The 19,240-nt window shown below is 41.2% G+C and overlaps 6 protein-coding genes across 6 annotated transcripts; all 6 read right to left on the minus strand.

The window, feature by feature from the left end:
• Positions 1 to 1,490: 1,490 nt before the first annotated feature.
• LOC119550702 (putative inorganic phosphate cotransporter) lies at positions 1,491 to 3,546 on the minus strand. The gene is made up of 4 exons (XM_037859577.1): positions 3,476 to 3,546; positions 2,964 to 3,100; positions 1,822 to 2,895; positions 1,491 to 1,763 (listed from the first exon to the last, which is right to left on the minus strand). The coding sequence occupies exons 1-4, from the start codon at positions 3,495 to 3,497 to the stop codon at positions 1,542 to 1,544; spliced, it is 1,455 nt and encodes a 484-aa protein (XP_037715505.1). The 5' UTR covers positions 3,498 to 3,546; the 3' UTR covers positions 1,491 to 1,541.
• Positions 3,547 to 4,430: 884 nt separating this feature from the next.
• LOC119549687 (putative inorganic phosphate cotransporter) lies at positions 4,431 to 6,521 on the minus strand. Its single transcript, XM_037857903.1, has 4 exons — positions 6,500 to 6,521; positions 5,937 to 6,073; positions 4,791 to 5,882; positions 4,431 to 4,721 (listed from the first exon to the last, which is right to left on the minus strand). The coding sequence occupies exons 1-4, from the start codon at positions 6,519 to 6,521 to the stop codon at positions 4,431 to 4,433; spliced, it is 1,542 nt and encodes a 513-aa protein (XP_037713831.1).
• Positions 6,522 to 7,556: 1,035 nt separating this feature from the next.
• LOC119549688 (putative inorganic phosphate cotransporter) lies at positions 7,557 to 9,642 on the minus strand. Its single transcript, XM_037857904.1, has 4 exons — positions 9,618 to 9,642; positions 9,415 to 9,551; positions 8,271 to 9,356; positions 7,557 to 7,921 (listed from the first exon to the last, which is right to left on the minus strand). The coding sequence occupies exons 1-4, from the start codon at positions 9,640 to 9,642 to the stop codon at positions 7,643 to 7,645; spliced, it is 1,527 nt and encodes a 508-aa protein (XP_037713832.1). The 3' UTR covers positions 7,557 to 7,642.
• A 66-nt stretch (positions 9,643 to 9,708) lies between these two features.
• On the minus strand, positions 9,709 to 11,363 carry LOC119549693 (putative inorganic phosphate cotransporter). The gene is made up of 3 exons (XM_037857916.1): positions 11,293 to 11,363; positions 10,782 to 10,918; positions 9,709 to 10,713 (listed from the first exon to the last, which is right to left on the minus strand). The coding sequence occupies exons 1-3, from the start codon at positions 11,312 to 11,314 to the stop codon at positions 9,709 to 9,711; spliced, it is 1,164 nt and encodes a 387-aa protein (XP_037713844.1). The 5' UTR covers positions 11,315 to 11,363.
• Positions 11,364 to 13,218: 1,855 nt separating this feature from the next.
• LOC119550954 (putative inorganic phosphate cotransporter) lies at positions 13,219 to 15,434 on the minus strand. The gene is made up of 4 exons (XM_037859981.1): positions 15,386 to 15,434; positions 14,822 to 14,958; positions 13,667 to 14,758; positions 13,219 to 13,604 (listed from the first exon to the last, which is right to left on the minus strand). The coding sequence occupies exons 1-4, from the start codon at positions 15,405 to 15,407 to the stop codon at positions 13,314 to 13,316; spliced, it is 1,542 nt and encodes a 513-aa protein (XP_037715909.1). The 5' UTR covers positions 15,408 to 15,434; the 3' UTR covers positions 13,219 to 13,313.
• A 1,003-nt stretch (positions 15,435 to 16,437) lies between these two features.
• Positions 16,438 to 19,049, minus strand: LOC119550779 (putative inorganic phosphate cotransporter). The gene is made up of 4 exons (XM_037859709.1): positions 18,998 to 19,049; positions 18,290 to 18,426; positions 17,146 to 18,231; positions 16,438 to 16,803 (listed from the first exon to the last, which is right to left on the minus strand). The coding sequence occupies exons 1-4, from the start codon at positions 19,017 to 19,019 to the stop codon at positions 16,525 to 16,527; spliced, it is 1,524 nt and encodes a 507-aa protein (XP_037715637.1). The 5' UTR covers positions 19,020 to 19,049; the 3' UTR covers positions 16,438 to 16,524.
• Between the last annotated feature and the right edge of the window lie 191 nt (positions 19,050 to 19,240).

Genomic DNA, 19,240 nt, shown 5'->3' on the forward strand with positions numbered 1-19,240 from the left:
ATCGACCGATCCGAAGCACTGTAGGAACTAAAGTGAGTGAGTGGAGTAACATAATGCTGATTTAAATCCAAATCGAATAAGCCGATAAGATGTGTTTCTCTAATCTAAAACGCCATCACGCGATAAGGTCAATCCACGGGCAAACTTTAATATCTGGTGAGTACGCAAATTAAAAAAAAACCTGTATTTTTAACGAAGTGGTTTGATTTACCAAATCACAATCTTATCAATAAAGATATTGATTCCAATAAATCAATAAAAAATGTGTGGTCATTGACACTTTGTCATAATTAAACCATTTTATTTAATTTAATTAGTAATGATGTCACTACTATCTACTCGGGCACAAAGTGTATTGCATGTATTGAGAGTGATTAATTAAAAAAATACTTACATCATTCTAAATGATAATGCCGACAATCAAAGAAGTCACAATGGTTACCACACTCGAAGCAGTACTTACGATCCCCATGAGGATGCTGGCATGATTTGGTGATAGATCGATTGTTTTCAAGGAGGGACCGATAGTTGCACCATTGTTTAAACCCACACTAATGGTCATCAGAGCAATGGCCGTAGTCTTCTGATGCAGGTCCAGAAATCCTATTTGAATCAACGTGCCACATGGAATTTAGAAGGCTGACTAGACTTAACCAGCGAGCAGAACATTGGCGGTAATCAGGTAAACGAATGACATAACCCTCATGGCCAAAAGCGGTAGCGCCGAGAAGAACGCAGTGCTTTTCATGTCCATATCGAGAACACCGTAAATGTAGGCTGCGATTTCCGCCTGTAGGGTACTCAGGCCCCAGATTCCGCAGCAACACGTCACCAAAAAAGCAAAGAAAAGGGGATAGGGATAATGGTCCTATGGTACTGCTCATTGTGCTTCAGAAGTGATTCAATGTAGTGAAGTTCTTTTTTCCATATAAACACGGATTTGATTCAGTGGGCTTGTTAGCTGCAAGGACGAACCACAAGGCACACCGGAAGAAAACTATCCACCCGAGACATACGATATTCCAGGCCATTCCAGGGAACTTGCAGTCTATGAACATTGTTGTTATGTTGAGGGCCTGTACGTGGCCCATTCCCACTACGGGCCCTTTAAAAACACTTGAAGTTTTTATTGACAAATTTGGATCCAAGCGAAGGACTACGTTTATTCCGCACCTTTATTAATTTCTGACAACATATTCGATTCGATCAGCAAAGAAGTTAAGCCACTGCTTTAAATCGACCAATCCGAAGCAGTTCAGGAAGTAAGTGATTTAAATCCAGTTGGCGCAATGATTTATTTCGTCTGCGGTTTGACCTTATCACACATTTTTGTTGAAGATAAGGCAACATAATAAGCCATATTTTATAGGAATTAAAACATTGGTAAATACGCCTCTTGAGAAAAAGTTGAACGCTGACAAACGTGAACTACTAGAAGTAGGTCTATAAATTTTAGTAGCATAATCAATATGTATGTGAATATATAAGTGTACTGAAATATATTAGATTAAGTTTAGTTATTAAAAAATCTGGATTTGAAACTATCTTTCCCGTGAGTCCAGCGTATTTTTCATTTCATCAGTATCTTTCGATGCTCCGTGGATAGCTATTTTAATAGTTAGGTCTGGTACTTTTAATTGGAGATAGTCTTCGGCATCCCAGGGCTGAGAAATAGCCGAACCAAAGAACAGAAATACGCAGTTACCGAAAAAAAACAATACTGAGGCGATTATAAATACGATCTGCCACTCCGAACGATTGGCCTGAAATACAAATGTTTAAGCGGTGCTATTTTAAAAACAATTAAGGACCAAAACTTACATCATCCTCAACGATAAAGCCGACCACAAGAGGAGTCACTATAGGCACCACATTCGCAGCCGTATTCACGATCCCCATGAGGATGCTGGCATGATTTGGTGATAGATCGATGGTGTTCAGGGAGGAACCAATCGTTGCACCACTGTTCACACCCACACTGATGGTCATCAGAGCAATGGCCACATTCTTTTGTTCCTGGTCCAAAAATCCTATTCCAATTAGCGTAGCACATGGAATCCAGAAGGCTATCGAGTTAATGGTCTTTCGCAGTGCCGTCAAACTTAGCCTATTTCCAGAGAGCAAAACATCGGCGGCTATCAGGTAAACATACGACATAATCCACATGGCCAAAAATGGTAACGCCGAAAAGAATGCATTGCTTTTCATGTCCATATCGAGAACACCGTTCATATACGTTGGGATCTGCGCCTGTAGGGTACTCAGACCCCAGGTCTCGCAGGAACGTGCCACCAAAAGAGCCAGGAACGGAGCCGAGGTCCAAATGGCCCTCCAAGGAATGGGTATGATGGTCTTGTGATAGTCTTCGTTGTGCCTCAGAGACGATTCGATGTACTGGAGCTCTACCTCGCCTATGTAACGAGATTCCATTGGATTGTTGGCGGCGAAAAGCATCCAAATGATACACCAGGCGAAGACCAATCCGGCAGAGACATAGGATATTCCCGGCCATCCTATAGGACTTTTTGCTATCATTCCACTCAGGAACATGGCACACACGTTTCCGCACTCGATTCCCGTGTGACTGAGAGCTCCCAAGCGATTCCTCTCCGCGGGGGGTGACCACCTGGCCAGGTGCTGATGAATGCAGGGGAAGATCAGTCCTTGAGCAAAGCCCATAAGCACCCGAACACCGCAGTACGCCTGCCATCCGCCAAAGCTGATGAAGAGGGGCGTTAGAGCGCTGAAGACACCCGATGCGAAGGATCCCCAGAGCATGACATTCTTGACTCCAAACAGCTTGCAGAGATAGCCCCCGAGGAATTGGGTGAAAATGTAGCCCCAAAAGAAGCTGGAGATTATATACGACTTTTGTGTCAAAGACCAATCATATTCCTGAGATATAAACGAGAATGAATATCAATCAATATAATCAATGATCATTAGTTAAATAAAAGACCTACTGGAAAATCCAGATTGGTGGTCTCGGCATTCGTCATGGCCACCACGCATACTCCCACATTCAGGCGACCGATATACAAACATGTTATGTTGAGGAAAATGAGTAGGGTCTGAACATGCCGCATTCCCAGAAGGGGTCCTGAAATCAAGAACGACCACTAGTTAAGATAGCATGTACTTTGTAATTAGAAGGGTAGCTGTTCATCAGAAAAATCTAAAATGCACTTGAGATATTTATATCCCAGGTTGTTTCACTCAAGAGAACCTGCGAAGTATGTTATGCTTATGGACACTTAAAAAGCACGATCGTTTAAAGTCCAAAGATAAAGTCCATATCCTTTTTTTAATTGCATCGAATGTCTTTCCAGTTTCTGATACTAGCTCAAACACCTTTCTCTTTACCCTTACTTATGTAATTAAGAAAAAACATTTTTTGATCAAAGTAGACTAACTTGATATTTATCTTCTTGCACTCGCATGCACGTATCCAATAATTATGCTTATTTTTCCATACCTTTATTTACTTCAGCTGTCATCCTTGAAATACTTATAAAAAACGGGCCCACCGACGACTGAAATGTTACACCAATTAAACGCGAGTGAGCCGTGAAAGTACCACACCCAGGCACTATTTTAATCTAATTTGTTAATAAACTTTTAATCAGTCAGATTATTCTATGATAAGGCCTTAAAGCGTGCGTGTTAATACAAAGAGTTTAATCCATGATTAAGAGAATGTGGCACGCGATTAGGATCATAAACGAGTCAAAATAGGAATGTTGGTGATTATTTTAAGATTAGCCAATCTAATTTGCAGATTGTCAAAATCTTGTACTACCCATAAATACCATAAGCATGAATTAAATAACAATTAACCTACTAACATTTTTAAAAACTGACCAAGGTTAATATGGATTTCGGAACCCCTAGCCTAATTAGTTGGGGCCTTGAAAAACCGCACACCAAATCTAAGATAGCAAATCAGCTCAAAGGTCAGATTAATCTTGTACTATTGGCCATAACATCTCTGGGAACAATGCTTCTAAGTATTTATCTAACAGTTGCTACGACTTCTTCTCTTATCAAATTTCAATTTGTTGGTAGTGAAAACACATGTCAACTTAATTGAAGAACCAATCGATCTTGTTTTCACATGACACATACGTCAACTAGTTGCTTATTTACGATTAGTACTCCCAATGCTTGTTACAGTAATCAATGTTCATTGATAAAGAAGTGGCATGGTGCTACCTTGATGAGCCCCTTTCCAATAGGTAATTAAACAAGGACGCAGTGTTATTCATTTATAGTTTCTATATATTTATATCTTAAATTATTTATTGGGAAGACATATGACTTATTGTAACCTATTGAATAAAAGACACTTGATAAAAAGTGTTCCGGACCAGCCGCGAGTAAAATTCTTATTTTCGAGTTATAGTTAGTTAGAATGTTCCATGATCTTAATTTTAGTTCTGACTAAGATTCTCCACATTTTCTTTGTTTTTGTTGGGTTCCTGGACCTCTAAGCCAGCTTCACTTTCCTTACGCTTTGCTTCCTTCAATTTCTCGCTCTGCTTTGCTTCCAGAGCTTTATAATTTCCTTCTTCTTGTAGGTTGGAGGATATTTGCTTATCCACAAAATCGGGGGCATCCCAGGGCTGATTAACCATCTGTCCAAAGGCTAGATAGATAATGTTTCCCACAAAGAAGATGACGGCTGATATGATAAATACAATTTGCCACTGCTTGCGATCGTGCTGTTAAGTATAAGATATTTTAGATTATTATTTGTGGGCTTTAAAGGTGTCTTTAACTATGTTACTCACATCATCCTTGACGATGATTCCCACAAGGAGAGGCGTTAGAACAGGCACAACGTTAGCTGCTGTATTAATAATTCCCATAAGAATGCCAGCATGATTCGGCGACAAGTCGATGGTGTTTATGGTACTGCCAATTGTGGAACCAGCGTTGATTCCCACATTGGCGCACATCAGCACCACAGCCAGTGACTTCTGGTTACTATCCAAAAAGCTGACTCCGATCAACGCAGCCGCGGGCACAAAGAACGCAATAGAATTTACACTCTTGCGAATGCCAGTAATGGACATAATGTCCCTGGTCAGAAGGATATCCGCAATGATGACGTAGACAAAGGCCATTATCCAGGAGGTTAAGTACGGTAGGGCCGAGTAGAGGGCATTTTTCTTCATGTCCATCAAAAGAACACCATTCATATAGGCAGGCATCTCGGTCTGGAGAGTGGAATATCCCCATGTCTGACAGCATCTTGTGATCATCAGTGCCCAGAAAGGTACCGAGGTCCAAATGGCCTTCCATGGAACCGGAATTCTTCCAGTCGCCTTTTGCTCCGCTTCCTCCGCTTTGCGACTGGAGTTAATCGAAGTCTCGATATAGTTCAGTTCCGCTTCGTTGATGAACTTTGACTCCCTGGGGGTATTGGCTCCGAAAATCCACCAGATGATGCACCAGAAAACGCCTACACCACTGGATACGTAGAAGATTCCGGGCCAGCCGACACTTGAGGCTGCCAGTAATCCACTGGCGAACATGGCCACCAAAGTTCCGCAATTAATACCCGTGTTGGCCAGAGCTCCCAGCCGATTTCGTTCGTTCACCGGACACCAGTTGGCCAGGTGGGCGTGGATGCAGGGGAACAGGAAGCCCTGGAACAGACCCATTGACATCCGGATAGCGCAATAAGCCTGCCAACCACCCCAGGAAACACACCAGGGGGGAAGCAAAGCCACAAGAGCAGAGCCAATTGTGGACACAAACATGGTAATCCTGGCTCCATAGCACCTGCAGAGCCATCCACCCAGAAATTGAGTTAATATGTAGCCCCAGAAGAAACTGGACAGAATGTACGAACGCTCCATTACGTTCCAATCGTACTCCTACAGGATATTAGTTAATTATATTTCTTAAGGGATAACGATCTTGGAACTCACTGGAAAGTTTGGGTTTGTATTCTCGGCGTTCGTCATTGCCACAACAGCCACTCCAGCATTTAACTTGGCCATATAGTTGACCACAATGGACAGAAAAAGCAAAAAGGCCTGCAGGTGACGCTGGCCGATCATCGGACCTATAATAATTTGAAATTAATACTATATGTAACCCACTTAAGTGTATCTGGAGAACCCCATTTTAAAAATGTACCTTATAAAAATTCTGCAGTTTCTCCAGTTGCATCAAAACCTTTGTTGTCTACTTCGTACTTACATAAATAAAACCAAAGTGTAACCAAAACATCTAGACTTTACCAATAGACTCTCATGGAATTTTTCTCATTGAACCCTGAATTTCGATAGAGCGGAATGCAAAAATAGCGTTCGATACACCCCCTATACTAATTGCTTTTTGTTTTCACCACAAAAATTATAGTATATTTCCCAATATATCTAAATGTGAAGTAACTATGAAGTGTGAGCACCGCTTTAATATATTTTCCTTTAAAGCTCCAAAAATCCATAAGACCTTATAAAGGATCCTATAAGGACCTTCAACTAACCCTTATTTGTTTCCGCCTTCATATCCGCACTGCTTTAGTTGTACCACACACGCCAGAGATCCAATTTAAACTCATCTCACAAGTTGCAGTCAGATCGCTTTGCACCTTCCATTGGAGAGCTAATCGAATGCGCCGTCAGTTTTCAAGTCTAATGGACACCAAATCAGAGCACTTTACAAATACGATATTGATAAGGGAAAAAGCAACATTCATTGTTGAACTTATACTAATAAAGCGCAGCGATACCGGTTCCACAACAGTCAACTGATAGCGATAGAGATTGGCTTTGGGGGAGGTGGGTGGCACGGGGCTTGAAATCCGGATGCGATACTGTTAGAAAGGGAAAGGCCCCCTTAAAGCAGTCTTTTTACTCCGGAGACGTCATAGATTTTTCGCAGTCGACTGTTGTCCGGCAAAGCTATCTACTCTACCTCTTCAGTGGCAGAGGCCTAAGTTTAATCTTATCAGGGGCCAATGCCAATAATCTGCATGACGCTTACCTGTGTTATGCTTAAGACTTTAGCTGGAAATTCCATCCCCCGTACTTTAAAATGATAAAGGTTGAAGCACTACAACTGATAGCGAAAGTTGATCTTCAATCAATCAGGGCGCCAGGCACGAGCGGCTTATCAGGGACCTTTCAAACACTTGTTCTTTTTTGGAATATGTAACGGCTATACTACATAGGGAAAAACCCTCTATAACAAGCTCGTGCACAGAGCCCCTGTTTTTGCTTGAAAAAGGATATCTTTTGTACAATAGATGTATAGATAGATATATAGAAATATACTCGAGATTCCAGTTTAAGTACTTACATTTTCTTGATCTTCACCAAGCACTTGGCATTGGGAACCGATCATTTAAAGGAGATCTTCAGAAAGGTTTTCAATACTACTAAAATGAAAAAAATATATAATAAAACTTACCTGTAAATTTAGCTAAGTTTGATTTAATGCATTGGTGATTATGAAGATAGTTCAACAAAGTCATAATAAATTCAATTAAATGTTCTATATTTATATCCTAAATTACTTAATGGGAATACATATGCCTTAATTGTATTTACGTGTATTTATAAAGTTTTTACTTTTGTCAAAAAAGTTTCGGACCAGCCTTTAGTAATATGTTTTGGTGTTTTCGATTTCAGAGCTCATCATTAAGACCCTTCTTTTTTGGTACCTCGCTTTCTAAGCCAGCTTCACTTTCTTTACGTTTAGCCTCATCAACATTTGTGGACTCTTTTGCTTCCAGAGCCTTGGAATAGCCATCTTCTTGTAGATTGGGGGATCGTTCCTTATCCAAAAAGTCGGGTGCATCCCAGGGTTGGGTAACCATCTGACCGAAGGCGAGATAGATTAAGTCGCCCACGACGAAGATCACGGCGGAGATGATGAACACAACCTGCCACTGCTGGCGATCGTGCTGGAAATGATAAAAAGAAACAATTAGTTGGCAGCCTTTCAACTATCTTTTTACCTATCTATATTTAACAGGTACAAAATATGATCACGATAGATACAGTATACATTTTTGGATATAAGTCAAGTAAGTCTATCAGTCCGTATTAACCTTAAGATCTCTAAAAGATAATTGGCTAGTAAGATGAGATTGAACATTCTATATCCTAGATTTTTAGGGTGACCATTTAAAAAGCAAGAAAGAACGATGGCCTCGACTATAAGATATGTTACTGAATTCAAAATAAAATTCATGGAAATTTTTTTACGCTACGGGTAACGGATACAATAAGGAATTTTTCATTCATACTCACAACATCTTTGACCATAATTCCCACGAGGAGGGGCGTCACAATGGGTATAACGTTTGACGCCGTATTTGCAATTCCCATCAAAATACCAGCATGATTTGGTGACAAGTCGATGGTGTTTATGGTACTACCAATTGTGGAACCAGCATTGATTCCCACATTGGTGCACATCAGCACCACGGCCAAGGTCTTCTGTTCACTGTCCAAAAAGCCGACTCCGATCAGAGCAGCCGCGGGCACAAAGAACGCTATCGAGTTTATGGTCTTGCGAATGCCAGTGATGGACATAATGCCCCTGTTCAGCAGGATATCCGCGATGATTAGGTAGACGATGGCCATTACCCAGGATGCGAAATAGGGCAGAGCAGAGTAGAGGGCATTTTTCTTCATGTCCATCAACAGGACTCCATTCATGTAGGCAGGCATCTCGGTCTGGAGGGTGGAAAATCCCCATGACTGACAGCATTTGGTGATCATGTAAGCCCAGAAAGGCACCGATGTCCAAATGGCCTTCCAAGGAACCGGAATGGCAGTCCCCGCATGTCCCCCATTCGCCTTGTGACTGGACCTGATCGAATTCTCAATATAGATGCGCTCCGCCTCGCTGATTAACTTGGATTCACCGGGAGTGTCGGCTCCGAAGAACCACCACATAATGCACCAGAAAATTCCGACACCACTGCACACGTAGAAGATCCCAGGCCAGCCAATACTTGAGGCTGCAATTAACCCACTGGCGAACATGGACACCAGGGTTCCGACATCAATACCCATGTTGGCCAGGGCTCCCAGCCGGTTTCGCTCGTTCACAGGACACCAGTTAGCCAAGTGGGCATGGATGCAGGGGAACACAAAGCCCTGGAACAGACCCATCGCCATTCGGAGGGCACAATAGGCCTGCCAGCCACCCCAGGAAACAAACCAGGGAACCAGGGCAACCAGCACAGCTGATCCAAAGGTCGAAGCAAACATGGTGATTCTGGCTCCGTAGCGCCTGCACAGCCATCCACCCAGAAATTGGGTTAATATGTAGCCCCAGAAGAAGCTGGACAGAATGTAAGAGCGCTGCATTTCGGTCCAATCGTACTCCTAGCAAAATTAAACATATATAGCATACGGTTTTTCCAAAAAGTCTTTATAAACTTACTGGAAAGTCCGGATTGGTACTTTCGGCATCGGTCATTGCCACAACCGCCACTCCAGCATTGAACTTGGTCATAAAATTGACCGTGATGGCCGAAAAGAGCAAAAAGGACTGCACATGCCGCTGGCCAAGCATGGGACCTATTCGATTATGAAAAGATAAATCTTATAAGTACCACACTTAAGTGGGTCTCAATATTGTAAAACATTCCCGGCACAAAATAATCCCCATCGATGGGCTAGTTTCGCTTTCTTAAGATACGTATTTTCTGAGTAGAAAAATGGTTGACCACTTGAATCAAAGATTTAAGATGCTGGCATGATTTGGTGATAGATCGATGGTGTTCAGGGAGGAACCAATCGTTGCACCACTGTTCACACCCACACTGATGGTCATCAGAGCAATGGCCACATTCTTCTGTTCCTGGTCCAAAAACCCTATTCCAATTAGTGTAGCACATGGAATCCAGAAGGCTATCGAGTTAATGGTCTTTCGCAGTGCCGTCAAACTTAGCCTATTTCCAGAGAGCAAAACATCGGCGGCTATCAGGTAAACATACGACATAATCCACATGGCCAAAAATGGTAACGCCGAAAAGAATGCATTGCTTTTCATGTCCATATCGAGAACACCGTTCATATACGTTGGGATCTGCGCCTGTAGGGTACTCAGACCCCAGGTCTCGCAGGAACGTGCCACCAAAAGAGCCAGGAACGGAGCCGAGGTCCAAATGGCCCTCCAAGGAATGGGTATGATGGTCTTGTGATAGTCTTCGTTGTGCCTCAGAGACGATTCGATGTACTGGAGCTCTACCTCGCCTATGTAACGAGATTCCATTGGATTGTTGGCGGCGAAAAGCATCCAAATGATACACCAGGCGAAGACCAATCCGGCAGAGACATAGGATATTCCCGGCCAGCCTATAGGACTTTTTGCTATCATTCCACTCAGGAACATGGCACACACGTTTCCGCACTCGATTCCCGTGTGACTGAGAGCTCCCAAGCGATTCCTCTCCGCGGGGGGTGACCACCTGGCCAGGTGCTGATGAATGCAGGGGAAGATCAGTCCTTGAGCAAAGCCCATAAGCACCCGAACACCGCAGTACGCCTGCCATCCGCCAAAGCTGATGAAGAGGGGCGTTAGAGCGCTGAAGACACCCGATGCGAAGGATCCCCAGAGCATGACATTCTTGACTCCAAACAGCTTGCAGAGATAGCCCCCGAGGAATTGGGTGAAAATGTAGCCCCAAAAGAAGCTGGAGATTATATACGACTTTTGTGTCAAAGACCAATCATATTCCTGAGATATAAAAGAGAATGAATATCAATCAATATAATCAATGATCATTAGTTAAATAAAAGACCTACTGGAAAATCCAGATTGGTGGTCTCGGCATTCGTCATGGCCACCACGCATACTCCCACATTCAGGCGACCGATATACAAACATGTTATGTTGAGGAAAATGAGTAGGGTCTGAACATGCCGCATTCCCAGAAGGGGTCCTGAAATCAAGAACGACCACTAGTTAAGATCACATGTACTTTGTAATTAGAAGGGTAGCTGTTCATCAGAAAAATCTAAAATGCACTTGAGATATTTATATCCCAGGTTGTTTCACTCAAGAGAACCTGCGAAGTATGTTATGCTTATGGACACTTAAAAAGCACGATCGTTTAAAGTCCAAAGATAAAGTCCATATCCTTTTTTAATTGCATCGAATGTTTTTCCAGTTTCTGATACTAGCTCAAACACCTTTCTCTTTACCCTTACTTATGTAATTAAGAAAAAACATTTTTTGATCAAAGTAGACTAACTTGATATTTATCTTCTTGCACTCGCATGCACGTATCCAATAATTATGCTTATTTTTCCATACCTTTATTTACTTCAGCTGTCATCCTTGAAATACTTATAAAAAACGGGCCCACCGACGACTGAAATGTTACACCAATTAAACGCGAGTGAGCCGTGAAAGTACCACACCCAGGCACTATTTTAATCTAATTTGTTAATAAACTTTTAATCAGTCAGATTATTCTATGATAAGGCCTTAAAGCGTGCGTGTTAATACAAAGAGTTTAATCCATGATTAAGAGAATGTGGCACGCGATTAGGATCATAAACGAGTCAAAATAGGAATGTTGGTGATTATTTTAAGATTAGCCAATCTAATTTGCAGATAGTCAAAATCTTTTACTACTCATTAATACCATAAGCATGAATTAAATAACAATTAACCTACTAACATTTTTAAAAACTGACCTTAGTTAATATGGATTTCGGAACCCCTAGCCTAATTAGTTGGGGCCTTGAAAAACCGCACACCAAATCTAAAATAGCAAATCAGCTCAAAGGTCAGAATAATCTTGTATTATTGGCCATATTATCTCTGGTAACAATGTTTCCACGTATTTATCTAACAGTTGCTACGACTTCTTCTCTTATCAAATTTCAATTTGTTGGTACACAGAGAAAAAAAAATACCAAAACTGGTCATCAATCGGGTATTTTTTCATATCAATTTTGATCCCTTATGTAGCCATATCATATTCATATTTTCGAACATATGACATTGATATTTTCGAACATGTCAATTTGGTATTTTTCATACCAGATTGATATGAGCACATATCAAAGTTGTGACCAAATTGTGGTATTTTGCAATATCCAACTGATATGCTTTCATATCAAACTGATATGCTTTCATTTCAAACTGATATACTTTCATATCAGATTGATATGTTTGTAATATCAATATTAATCACTTTTGTTTTTACTTTTTTGAATCTTATAAACAAATAAATATTGAAAACCCATAAGATCGCTGTAAATATTTATTTTTTATATATTTCGGATCAATTATAAAAATTATTCCAGGACTTAGCAATAAATGACCGATCACTCTGTACTTGGATGCCTCCTGTAGCTTTGCATCAGCGGCAGGAAGTCCTTCTTCTGTCCTCGATAGAAGCTTTCCAGCGAAGTGGTGAACGCCAACTTGCCCAGTTCAGCATCTTGGCCAGCCATTTGACTTTGTTTAGTGCATTATGTGTTGTCATCCGCCGAAGCGCACGTTAAAGTGTCCAAGAAATAAATATTTTAGAATTAGACAAACATCAAGTACAATTGAAAATGAGATACTTAACTTACCATTTGCAAAAATAAAGAAACAACATATGTAAATGTTTCACTTTGTACACTTTCACTTTTCGTCGAATGTTAGAGTGGCCGCGGCAATTCTGTCAAAAAATATCTTTTGTACCATACTTAATACCATAAATACACAAAAAATACGAAAGCACAGTCATACTTTTTTTTCGAAGACTTTTCGATGTTACGATTGATATGAAAAACATATCAAATTAATACGAATATATATTAATATGATGCAAAATCATATCAATTAGAAATGTTGATATGAATTCGTATCATGCTGATATGAATTCGTATTATTTTGATATGTAAAAGTTGATATGTGAAAATTGAGGAGACAATATCAATCGGGTATTGTTCCGTTTTTTTCTCTGTGTAGTGAAAACACATGTCAACTTAATTGAAGAACCAATCGATCTTGTTTTCACATGACACATACGTCAACTAGTTGCTTATTTACGATTAGTACTCCCAATGCTTGTTACAGTAATCAATGTTCATTGATAAAGAAGTGGCATGGTGCTACCTTGATGAGCCCCTTTCCAAAAGGTAATTTAACAAGGACGCAGTGTTATTCATTTATAGTTTCTATATATTTATATCTTAAATTATTTATTGGGAAGACATATGACTTATTGTAACCTATTGAATAAAAGACACTTGATAAAAAGTGTTCCGGACCAGCCGCGAGTAAAATTCTTATTTTCGAGTTATAGTTAGTTAGTATGTTCCATGATCTTAATTTTAGTTATGGCTAAGATTCTCCACATTTTCTTTGTTTTTGTTGGGTTCCTGGACCTCTAAGCCAGCTTCACTTTCCTTACGCTTTGCTTCCTCCAATTTCTCGCTCTGCTTTGCTTCCAGAGCCTTAGAATTTCCTTCTTCTTGTAGATTGGAGGATATTTGCTTATCCATAAAATCGGGGGCATCCCAGGGCTGATTAACCATCTGTCCAAAGGCTAGATAGATAATGTTTCCCACAAAGAAGATGACGGCTGATATGATAAATACAATTTGCCACTGTTTTCGATCGTGCTGTTAAGTATAAGATATTTTAGATTATTATTTGTGGGCTTAAAAATGTCTTAATTACTCACATCATCCTTGACGATGATTCCCACAAGGAGAGGCGTTAGAACAGGCACAACGTTAGCTGCTGTATTAATAATTCCCATAAGAATGCCAGCATGATTCGGCGACAAGTCGATGGTGTTTATGGTACTGCCAATTGTGGAACCAGCGTTGATTCCCACATTGGCGCACATCAGCACCACAGCCAGTGACTTCTGGTTACTATCCAAAAAGCTGACTCCGATCAACGCAGCCGCGGGCACAAAGAACGCAATAGAATTTACACTCTTGCGAATGCCAGTAATGGACATAATGTCCCTGGTCAGAAGGATATCCGCAATGATGAGGTAGACAAAGGCCATTATCCAGGAGGTTAAGTACGGTAGGGCCGAGTAGAGGGCATTTTTCTTCATGTCCATCAAAAGAACACCATTCATATAGGCAGGCATCTCGGTCTGGAGAGTGGAATACCCCCATGACTGACAGCATCTGGTGATCATTAGTGCCCAGAAAGGTACCGAGGTCCAAATTGCCTTCCATGGAACCGGAATTCTTCCACTCGCCATTTGCTCCGCTTCCTCCGCTTTGCGACTGGAGTTAATTGAAGTCTCAATATAGCTCAGTTCCGCTTCGCTAATGAACTTTGACTCCCTGGGGGTGTTGGCTCCGAAAATCCACCAGATGATGCACCAGAAAACGCCTACACCACTGGATACGTAGAAGATTCCGGGCCAGCCGACACTTGAGGCTGCCAGTAATCCACTGGCGAACATGGCCACCAAAGTTCCGCAATCAATACCCGTATTGGCCAAGGCACCCAGCCGATTTCGCTCGTTCACCGGACACCAGTTGGCCAGGTGGGCGTGGATGCAGGGGAACAGGAACCCCTGGAATAGACCCATTGACATCCGGATAGCGCAATAAGCCTGCCATCCGCCCCAGGAAACACACCAGGGGGGAAGCAAGGCCAGAAGAGCAGAGCCGATGGTGGACACGAACATGGTGATCCTGGCTCCATAGCGCCTGCAGAACCATCCACCCAGAAATTGGGTTAAAATGTAGCCCCAGAAGAAGCTGGACAGAATGTAAGAGCGCTCCATTTCATTCCAATCGTACTCCTACAGAAAATCAGTAAACTAATGATTTAAACGATTTAAAGGATAAACAGAATTAAAACTCACTGGAAAGTTTGGGTTGGTATTCTCGGCGTTCGTCATTGCCACAACAGCCACTCCAGCATTAAACTTGGCCATATAGTTGACCACAATGGACAAAAAAAGCAAAAAGGCCTGCAGGTGACGCTGGCCGATCATCGGACCTATAATAATTTGAAATTAATACTATAAGTAACCCACTCAAGTGTATCTAGAGAACCCCATTTTAAAAATGTATCTTATAAAAATTCTGCAGTTTCTCCAGTTGCATCAAAACCTTTGTTGTCTACTTCGTACTTACATAAATAAAACCAAAGTGTAACCAAAACATTTACCAATAGACTCTCATGGAATTTTTCTCATTGAACCCTGAATTTCGATAGAGCGGAATGCAAAAAAAGCGTTCGCCACACCCCTTCAATACTATACTAATTGGTTTTTGTTTTCACCACAAAAACTATAGTATATTTGCCAATATATCTAAAAGTTATTTAACTATGAAGTGTGAGCACCGCTTCAATATATTTTCCTTTAAAGCTCCAAAAAATACATAAGACCTTATAAAGGATCCTATAAGGACCTTCAACTAACCCGTATTTGTTTCCGCCGTCATATCCGCACTGCTTTAGTTGTACCACACACGCCAGAGATCCAATTTAAACTCAACTCACAAGTTGCAGTCAGATCGCTTTGCACCTTCCATTGGAGAGCTAATCGAATGCGCCGTCAGTTTTCAAGTGACACCCGCCTAATGGACACCAAATCAGAGCACTTCACAAATACGATATTGATAAGGGAAAAAGCAACATTCATTGTTGAACTTATACTAATAAAGCGCAGCGATACCGGTTCCACAACAGTCAACTGATAGCGATAGAGATTGGCTTTGGGGGAGGTGGGTGGCACGGGGCTTGAAATCCGGATGCGATACTGTTAGAAAGGGAAAGGCCCCCTTAAAGCAGTCTTTTTACTCTGGAGACGTCATAGATTTTTCGCAGTCGACTGTTGTCCGGCAAAGCTATCTACTCTACCTCTTCAGTGGCAGAGGCCTAAGTTTAATCTTATCAGGGGCCAATGCCAATAATCTGCATGACGCTTACCTGTGTTATGCTTAAGACTTTAGCTGGAAATTCCATCCCCCGTACTTTAAAATGATAAAGGTTGAAGCACTACAACTGATAGCGAAAGTTGATCTTCAATCAATCAGGGCGCCAGGCACGAGCGGCTTATCAGGGACCTTTCAAACACTTGTTCTTTTTTGGAATATGTAACGGCTATACTACATAGGGAAAAACCCTCTATAACAAGCTCGTGCACAGAGCCCCTGTTTTTGCTTGAAAAAGGATATCTTATGTACAATAGATGTATAGATAGATATATAGAAATATACTCGAGATTCCAGTTTAAGTACTTACATTTTCTTGATCTTCACCAAGCACTTGGCATTGGGAACCGATCATTTAAAGGAGATCTTCAGAAAGGTTTTCAATACTACTAAAATGAAAAAAATATACAATAAAACTTACCTGTTTGATTTAATGCATTGGTGATTATAAAGATAGTTCAACAAAGTCATAATGAAATTCAATTAAATGTTCTATATTTATATCCTAAATTACTTAATGGGAATACATATGCCTTAATTGTATTTACGTGTATTTATAAAGTTTTTACTTTTGTCAAAAAAGTTTCGGACCAGCCTTTAGTAATATGTTTTGGTGTTTTCGATTTCAGAGCTCATCATTAAGACCCTTCTTTTTTGGTACCTCGCTTTCTAAGCCAGCTTCACTTTCTTTACGTTTAGCCTCATCAACATTTGTGGACTCTTTTGCTTCCAGAGCCTTGGAGTACCCTTCTTCCTGTAGATTGGGGGATCGTTCCTTATCCAAAAAGTCGGGTGCATCCCAGGGTTGGGTAACCATCTGACCGAAGGCGAGATAGATTAAGTCGCCCACGACGAAGATCACGGCGGAGATGATGAACACAACCTGCCACTGCTGGCGATCGTGCTGGAAATGATAAAAAGAAACAATTAGTTGGCAGCCTTTCAACTATCTTTTTACCTATCTATATTTAACAGGTACAAAATATGATCACGATAGATACAGTATACATTTTAGGATATAAGTCAAGTAAGTCTATCAGACCGTATTAACCTTAAGATCTCTAAAAGATAATTGGCTAGTAAGATGAGATTGAACATTCTATATCCTAGATTTTTAGGGTGACCATTTAAAAAGCAAGAAAGAACGATGGCCTCGACTATAAGATATGTTACTGAATTCAAAATAAAATTCATGGGTATTTTTTTACGCTACGAGTACAATAAGGAATTTTTCATTCATACTCACAACATCTTTGACCATAATTCCCACGAGGAGGGGCGTCACAATGGGTATAACGTTTGACGCCGTATTTGCAATTCCCATCAAAATACCAGCATGATTCGGTGACAAGTCGATGGTGTTTATGGTACTACCAATTGTGGAACCAGCATTGATTCCCACATTGGTGCACATCAGCACCACGGCCAAGGTCTTCTGTTCACTGTCCAAAAAGCCGACTCCGATCAGAGCAGCCGCGGGCACAAAGAACGCTATCGAGTTTATGGTCTTGCGAATGCCAGTGATGGACATAATGCCCCTGTTCAGCAGGATATCCGCGATGATTAGGTAGACGATGGCCATTACCCAGGATGCGAAATAGGGCAGAGCAGAGTAGAGGGCATTTTTCTTCATGTCCATCAACAGGACTCCATTCATGTAGGCAGGCATCTCGGTCTGGAGGGTGGAAAATCCCCATGACTGACAGCATTTGGTGATCATGTAAGCCCAGAAAGGCACCGATGTCCAAATGGCCTTCCAAGGAACCGGAATGGCAGTCCCCGCATGTCCCCCATTCGCCTTGTGACTGGACCTGATCGAATTCTCAATATAGATGCGCTCCGCCTCGCTGATTAACTTGGATTCACCGGGAGTGTCGGCTCCGAAGAACCACCACATAATGCACCAGAAAATTCCGACACCACTGCACACGTAGAAGATCCCAGGCCAGCCAATACTTGAGGCTGCAATTAACCCACTGGCGAACATGGACACCAGGGTTCCGACATCAATACCCATGTTGGCCAGGGCTCCCAGCCGGTTTCGCTCGTTCACAGGACACCAGTTAGCCAAGTGGGCATGGATGCAGGGGAACACAAAGCCCTGGAACAGACCCATCGCCATTCGGAGGGCACAATAGGCCTGCCAGCCACCCCAGGAAACAAACCAGGGAACCAGGGCAACCAGCACAGCTGATCCAAAGGTCGAAGCAAACATGGTGATTCTGGCTCCGTAGCGCCTGCACAGCCATCCACCCAGAAATTGGGTTAATATGTAGCCCCAGAAGAAGCTGGACAGAATGTAAGAGCGCTGCATTTCGGTCCAATCGTACTCCTAGCAAAATTAAACATATATAGCATACGGTTTTTCCAAAAAGTCTTTATAAACTTACTGGAAAGTCCGGATTGGTACTTTCGGCATCGGTCATTGCCACAACCGCCACTCCAGCATTGAACTTGGTCATAAAATTGACCGTGATGGCCGAAAAGAGCAAAAAGGACTGCACATGCCGCTGGCCAAGCATGGGACCTATTCGATTATAAAAAGATAAATCGTATAAGTACCACACTTAAGTGGGTCTCAATATTGTACAACATTCTCAGCACAAAATAATCCCCGTCGATGGGCTAGTTTCGCTTTCTTAAGATACGTATTTTCTGTGTAGAAAAATGGTTGACCACTTGAGTTAAAGATTTAAGACACCTTACGATATGATTAAGTAATTGGAAGACTTCAACAGTCCTTCAAATTAATTGGATTTAATTAAGAACAAAGTTTAGGGCGTGGGTGTTGGGGGTGAAAATTGCGTAATAGTTAGCAAAAAAAACAGTATGCTACAAAAACATTTTTTGTATAACTCTCCACAATCGCAGACAGGTGCGAGACACTCTATAAATTATATAACTTAAAAACATTTGTCTCGTTGAACAAAGAATAAAAGTAATGAAAAATGTAGAATATTATTATGCAAAAATTATTAAAAGTACTAATCATATTAAAGATGCACCAAGAAAATATTTTATAAAATTTCACTAATAAACATAGCAGCAGTTTCTTTAATACAAACTAGGATAATTTAAATACTTTAAGGACAACTAACCCTTATTTAATTCCGCTGTCATATCCGCACTACTTTCAATTGTACCACACACGCTAAAGATTAAAGTAAAACTCAACTATTCTAATGCAAACAGCTCGCTTTACACCTTCTACTTTTTTGAAGAACCAATCGAAACCGTCATGATCGTCAGTAAAACCCGCTTAATGAACACGAAATCAGGCACTTCATAAAAAAGATATTGATAAGGTAATAACAATGGAACCATTGGTTTGTACTTATAAA

This window comes from Drosophila subpulchrella, chromosome 2R, assembly GCF_014743375.2.
Source record: "Drosophila subpulchrella strain 33 F10 #4 breed RU33 chromosome 2R, RU_Dsub_v1.1 Primary Assembly, whole genome shotgun sequence".
Taxonomy (NCBI): Eukaryota; Metazoa; Arthropoda; class Insecta; order Diptera; family Drosophilidae; genus Drosophila; species Drosophila subpulchrella.

What these genes read in the sequence shown, in the direction of transcription:
- LOC119550702 (XM_037859577.1), bottom strand. Translation starts at nt 3,497, where the DNA reads ATGACAGCTGAAGTAAATAAAG. An exon ending in CCACCAATCTGGATTTTCCA is followed by an intron (nt 2,896 to 2,963) that starts GTAGGTCTTTTA and finishes TTTATATCTCAG; the next exon opens with GAATATGATTGGTCTTTGAC. An exon ending in GCTTTATCGTTGAGGATGAT is followed by an intron (nt 1,764 to 1,821) that starts GTAAGTTTTGGT and finishes TTTGTATTTCAG; the next exon opens with GCCAATCGTTCGGAGTGGCA.
- LOC119549687 (XM_037857903.1), bottom strand. Translation starts at nt 6,521, where the DNA reads ATGAAGGCGGAAACAAATAAGG. An exon ending in GAAGGCGGAAACAAATAAGG is followed by an intron (nt 6,074 to 6,499) that starts GTTAGTTGAAGG and finishes AAATTATTATAG; the next exon opens with GTCCGATGATCGGCCAGCGT. An exon ending in GAATCATCGTCAAGGATGAT is followed by an intron (nt 4,722 to 4,790) that starts GTGAGTAACATA and finishes TATACTTAACAG; the next exon opens with CACGATCGCAAGCAGTGGCA.
- LOC119549688 (XM_037857904.1), bottom strand. Translation starts at nt 9,642, where the DNA reads ATGGGGATTATTTTGTGCCGGGAAT. An exon ending in GATTATTTTGTGCCGGGAAT is followed by an intron (nt 9,552 to 9,617) that starts GTTTTACAATAT and finishes ATAATCGAATAG; the next exon opens with GTCCCATGCTTGGCCAGCGG. An exon ending in GAATTATGGTCAAAGATGTT is followed by an intron (nt 7,922 to 8,270) that starts GTGAGTATGAAT and finishes TATCATTTCCAG; the next exon opens with CACGATCGCCAGCAGTGGCA.
- LOC119549693 (XM_037857916.1), bottom strand. Translation starts at nt 11,314, where the DNA reads ATGACAGCTGAAGTAAATAAAG. An exon ending in GACAGCTGAAGTAAATAAAG is followed by an intron (nt 10,919 to 11,292) that starts GTATGGAAAAAT and finishes TCTTGATTTCAG; the next exon opens with GACCCCTTCTGGGAATGCGG. An exon ending in CCACCAATCTGGATTTTCCA is followed by an intron (nt 10,714 to 10,781) that starts GTAGGTCTTTTA and finishes TTTATATCTCAG; the next exon opens with GAATATGATTGGTCTTTGAC.
- LOC119550954 (XM_037859981.1), bottom strand. Translation starts at nt 15,407, where the DNA reads ATGACGGCGGAAACAAATACGG. An exon ending in ATACCAACCCAAACTTTCCA is followed by an intron (nt 14,759 to 14,821) that starts GTGAGTTTTAAT and finishes GATTTTCTGTAG; the next exon opens with GAGTACGATTGGAATGAAAT. An exon ending in GAATCATCGTCAAGGATGAT is followed by an intron (nt 13,605 to 13,666) that starts GTGAGTAATTAA and finishes TATACTTAACAG; the next exon opens with CACGATCGAAAACAGTGGCA.
- LOC119550779 (XM_037859709.1), bottom strand. Translation starts at nt 19,019, where the DNA reads ATGACAGCGGAATTAAATAAGG. An exon ending in GACAGCGGAATTAAATAAGG is followed by an intron (nt 18,427 to 18,997) that starts GTTAGTTGTCCT and finishes ATAATCGAATAG; the next exon opens with GTCCCATGCTTGGCCAGCGG. An exon ending in GAATTATGGTCAAAGATGTT is followed by an intron (nt 16,804 to 17,145) that starts GTGAGTATGAAT and finishes TATCATTTCCAG; the next exon opens with CACGATCGCCAGCAGTGGCA.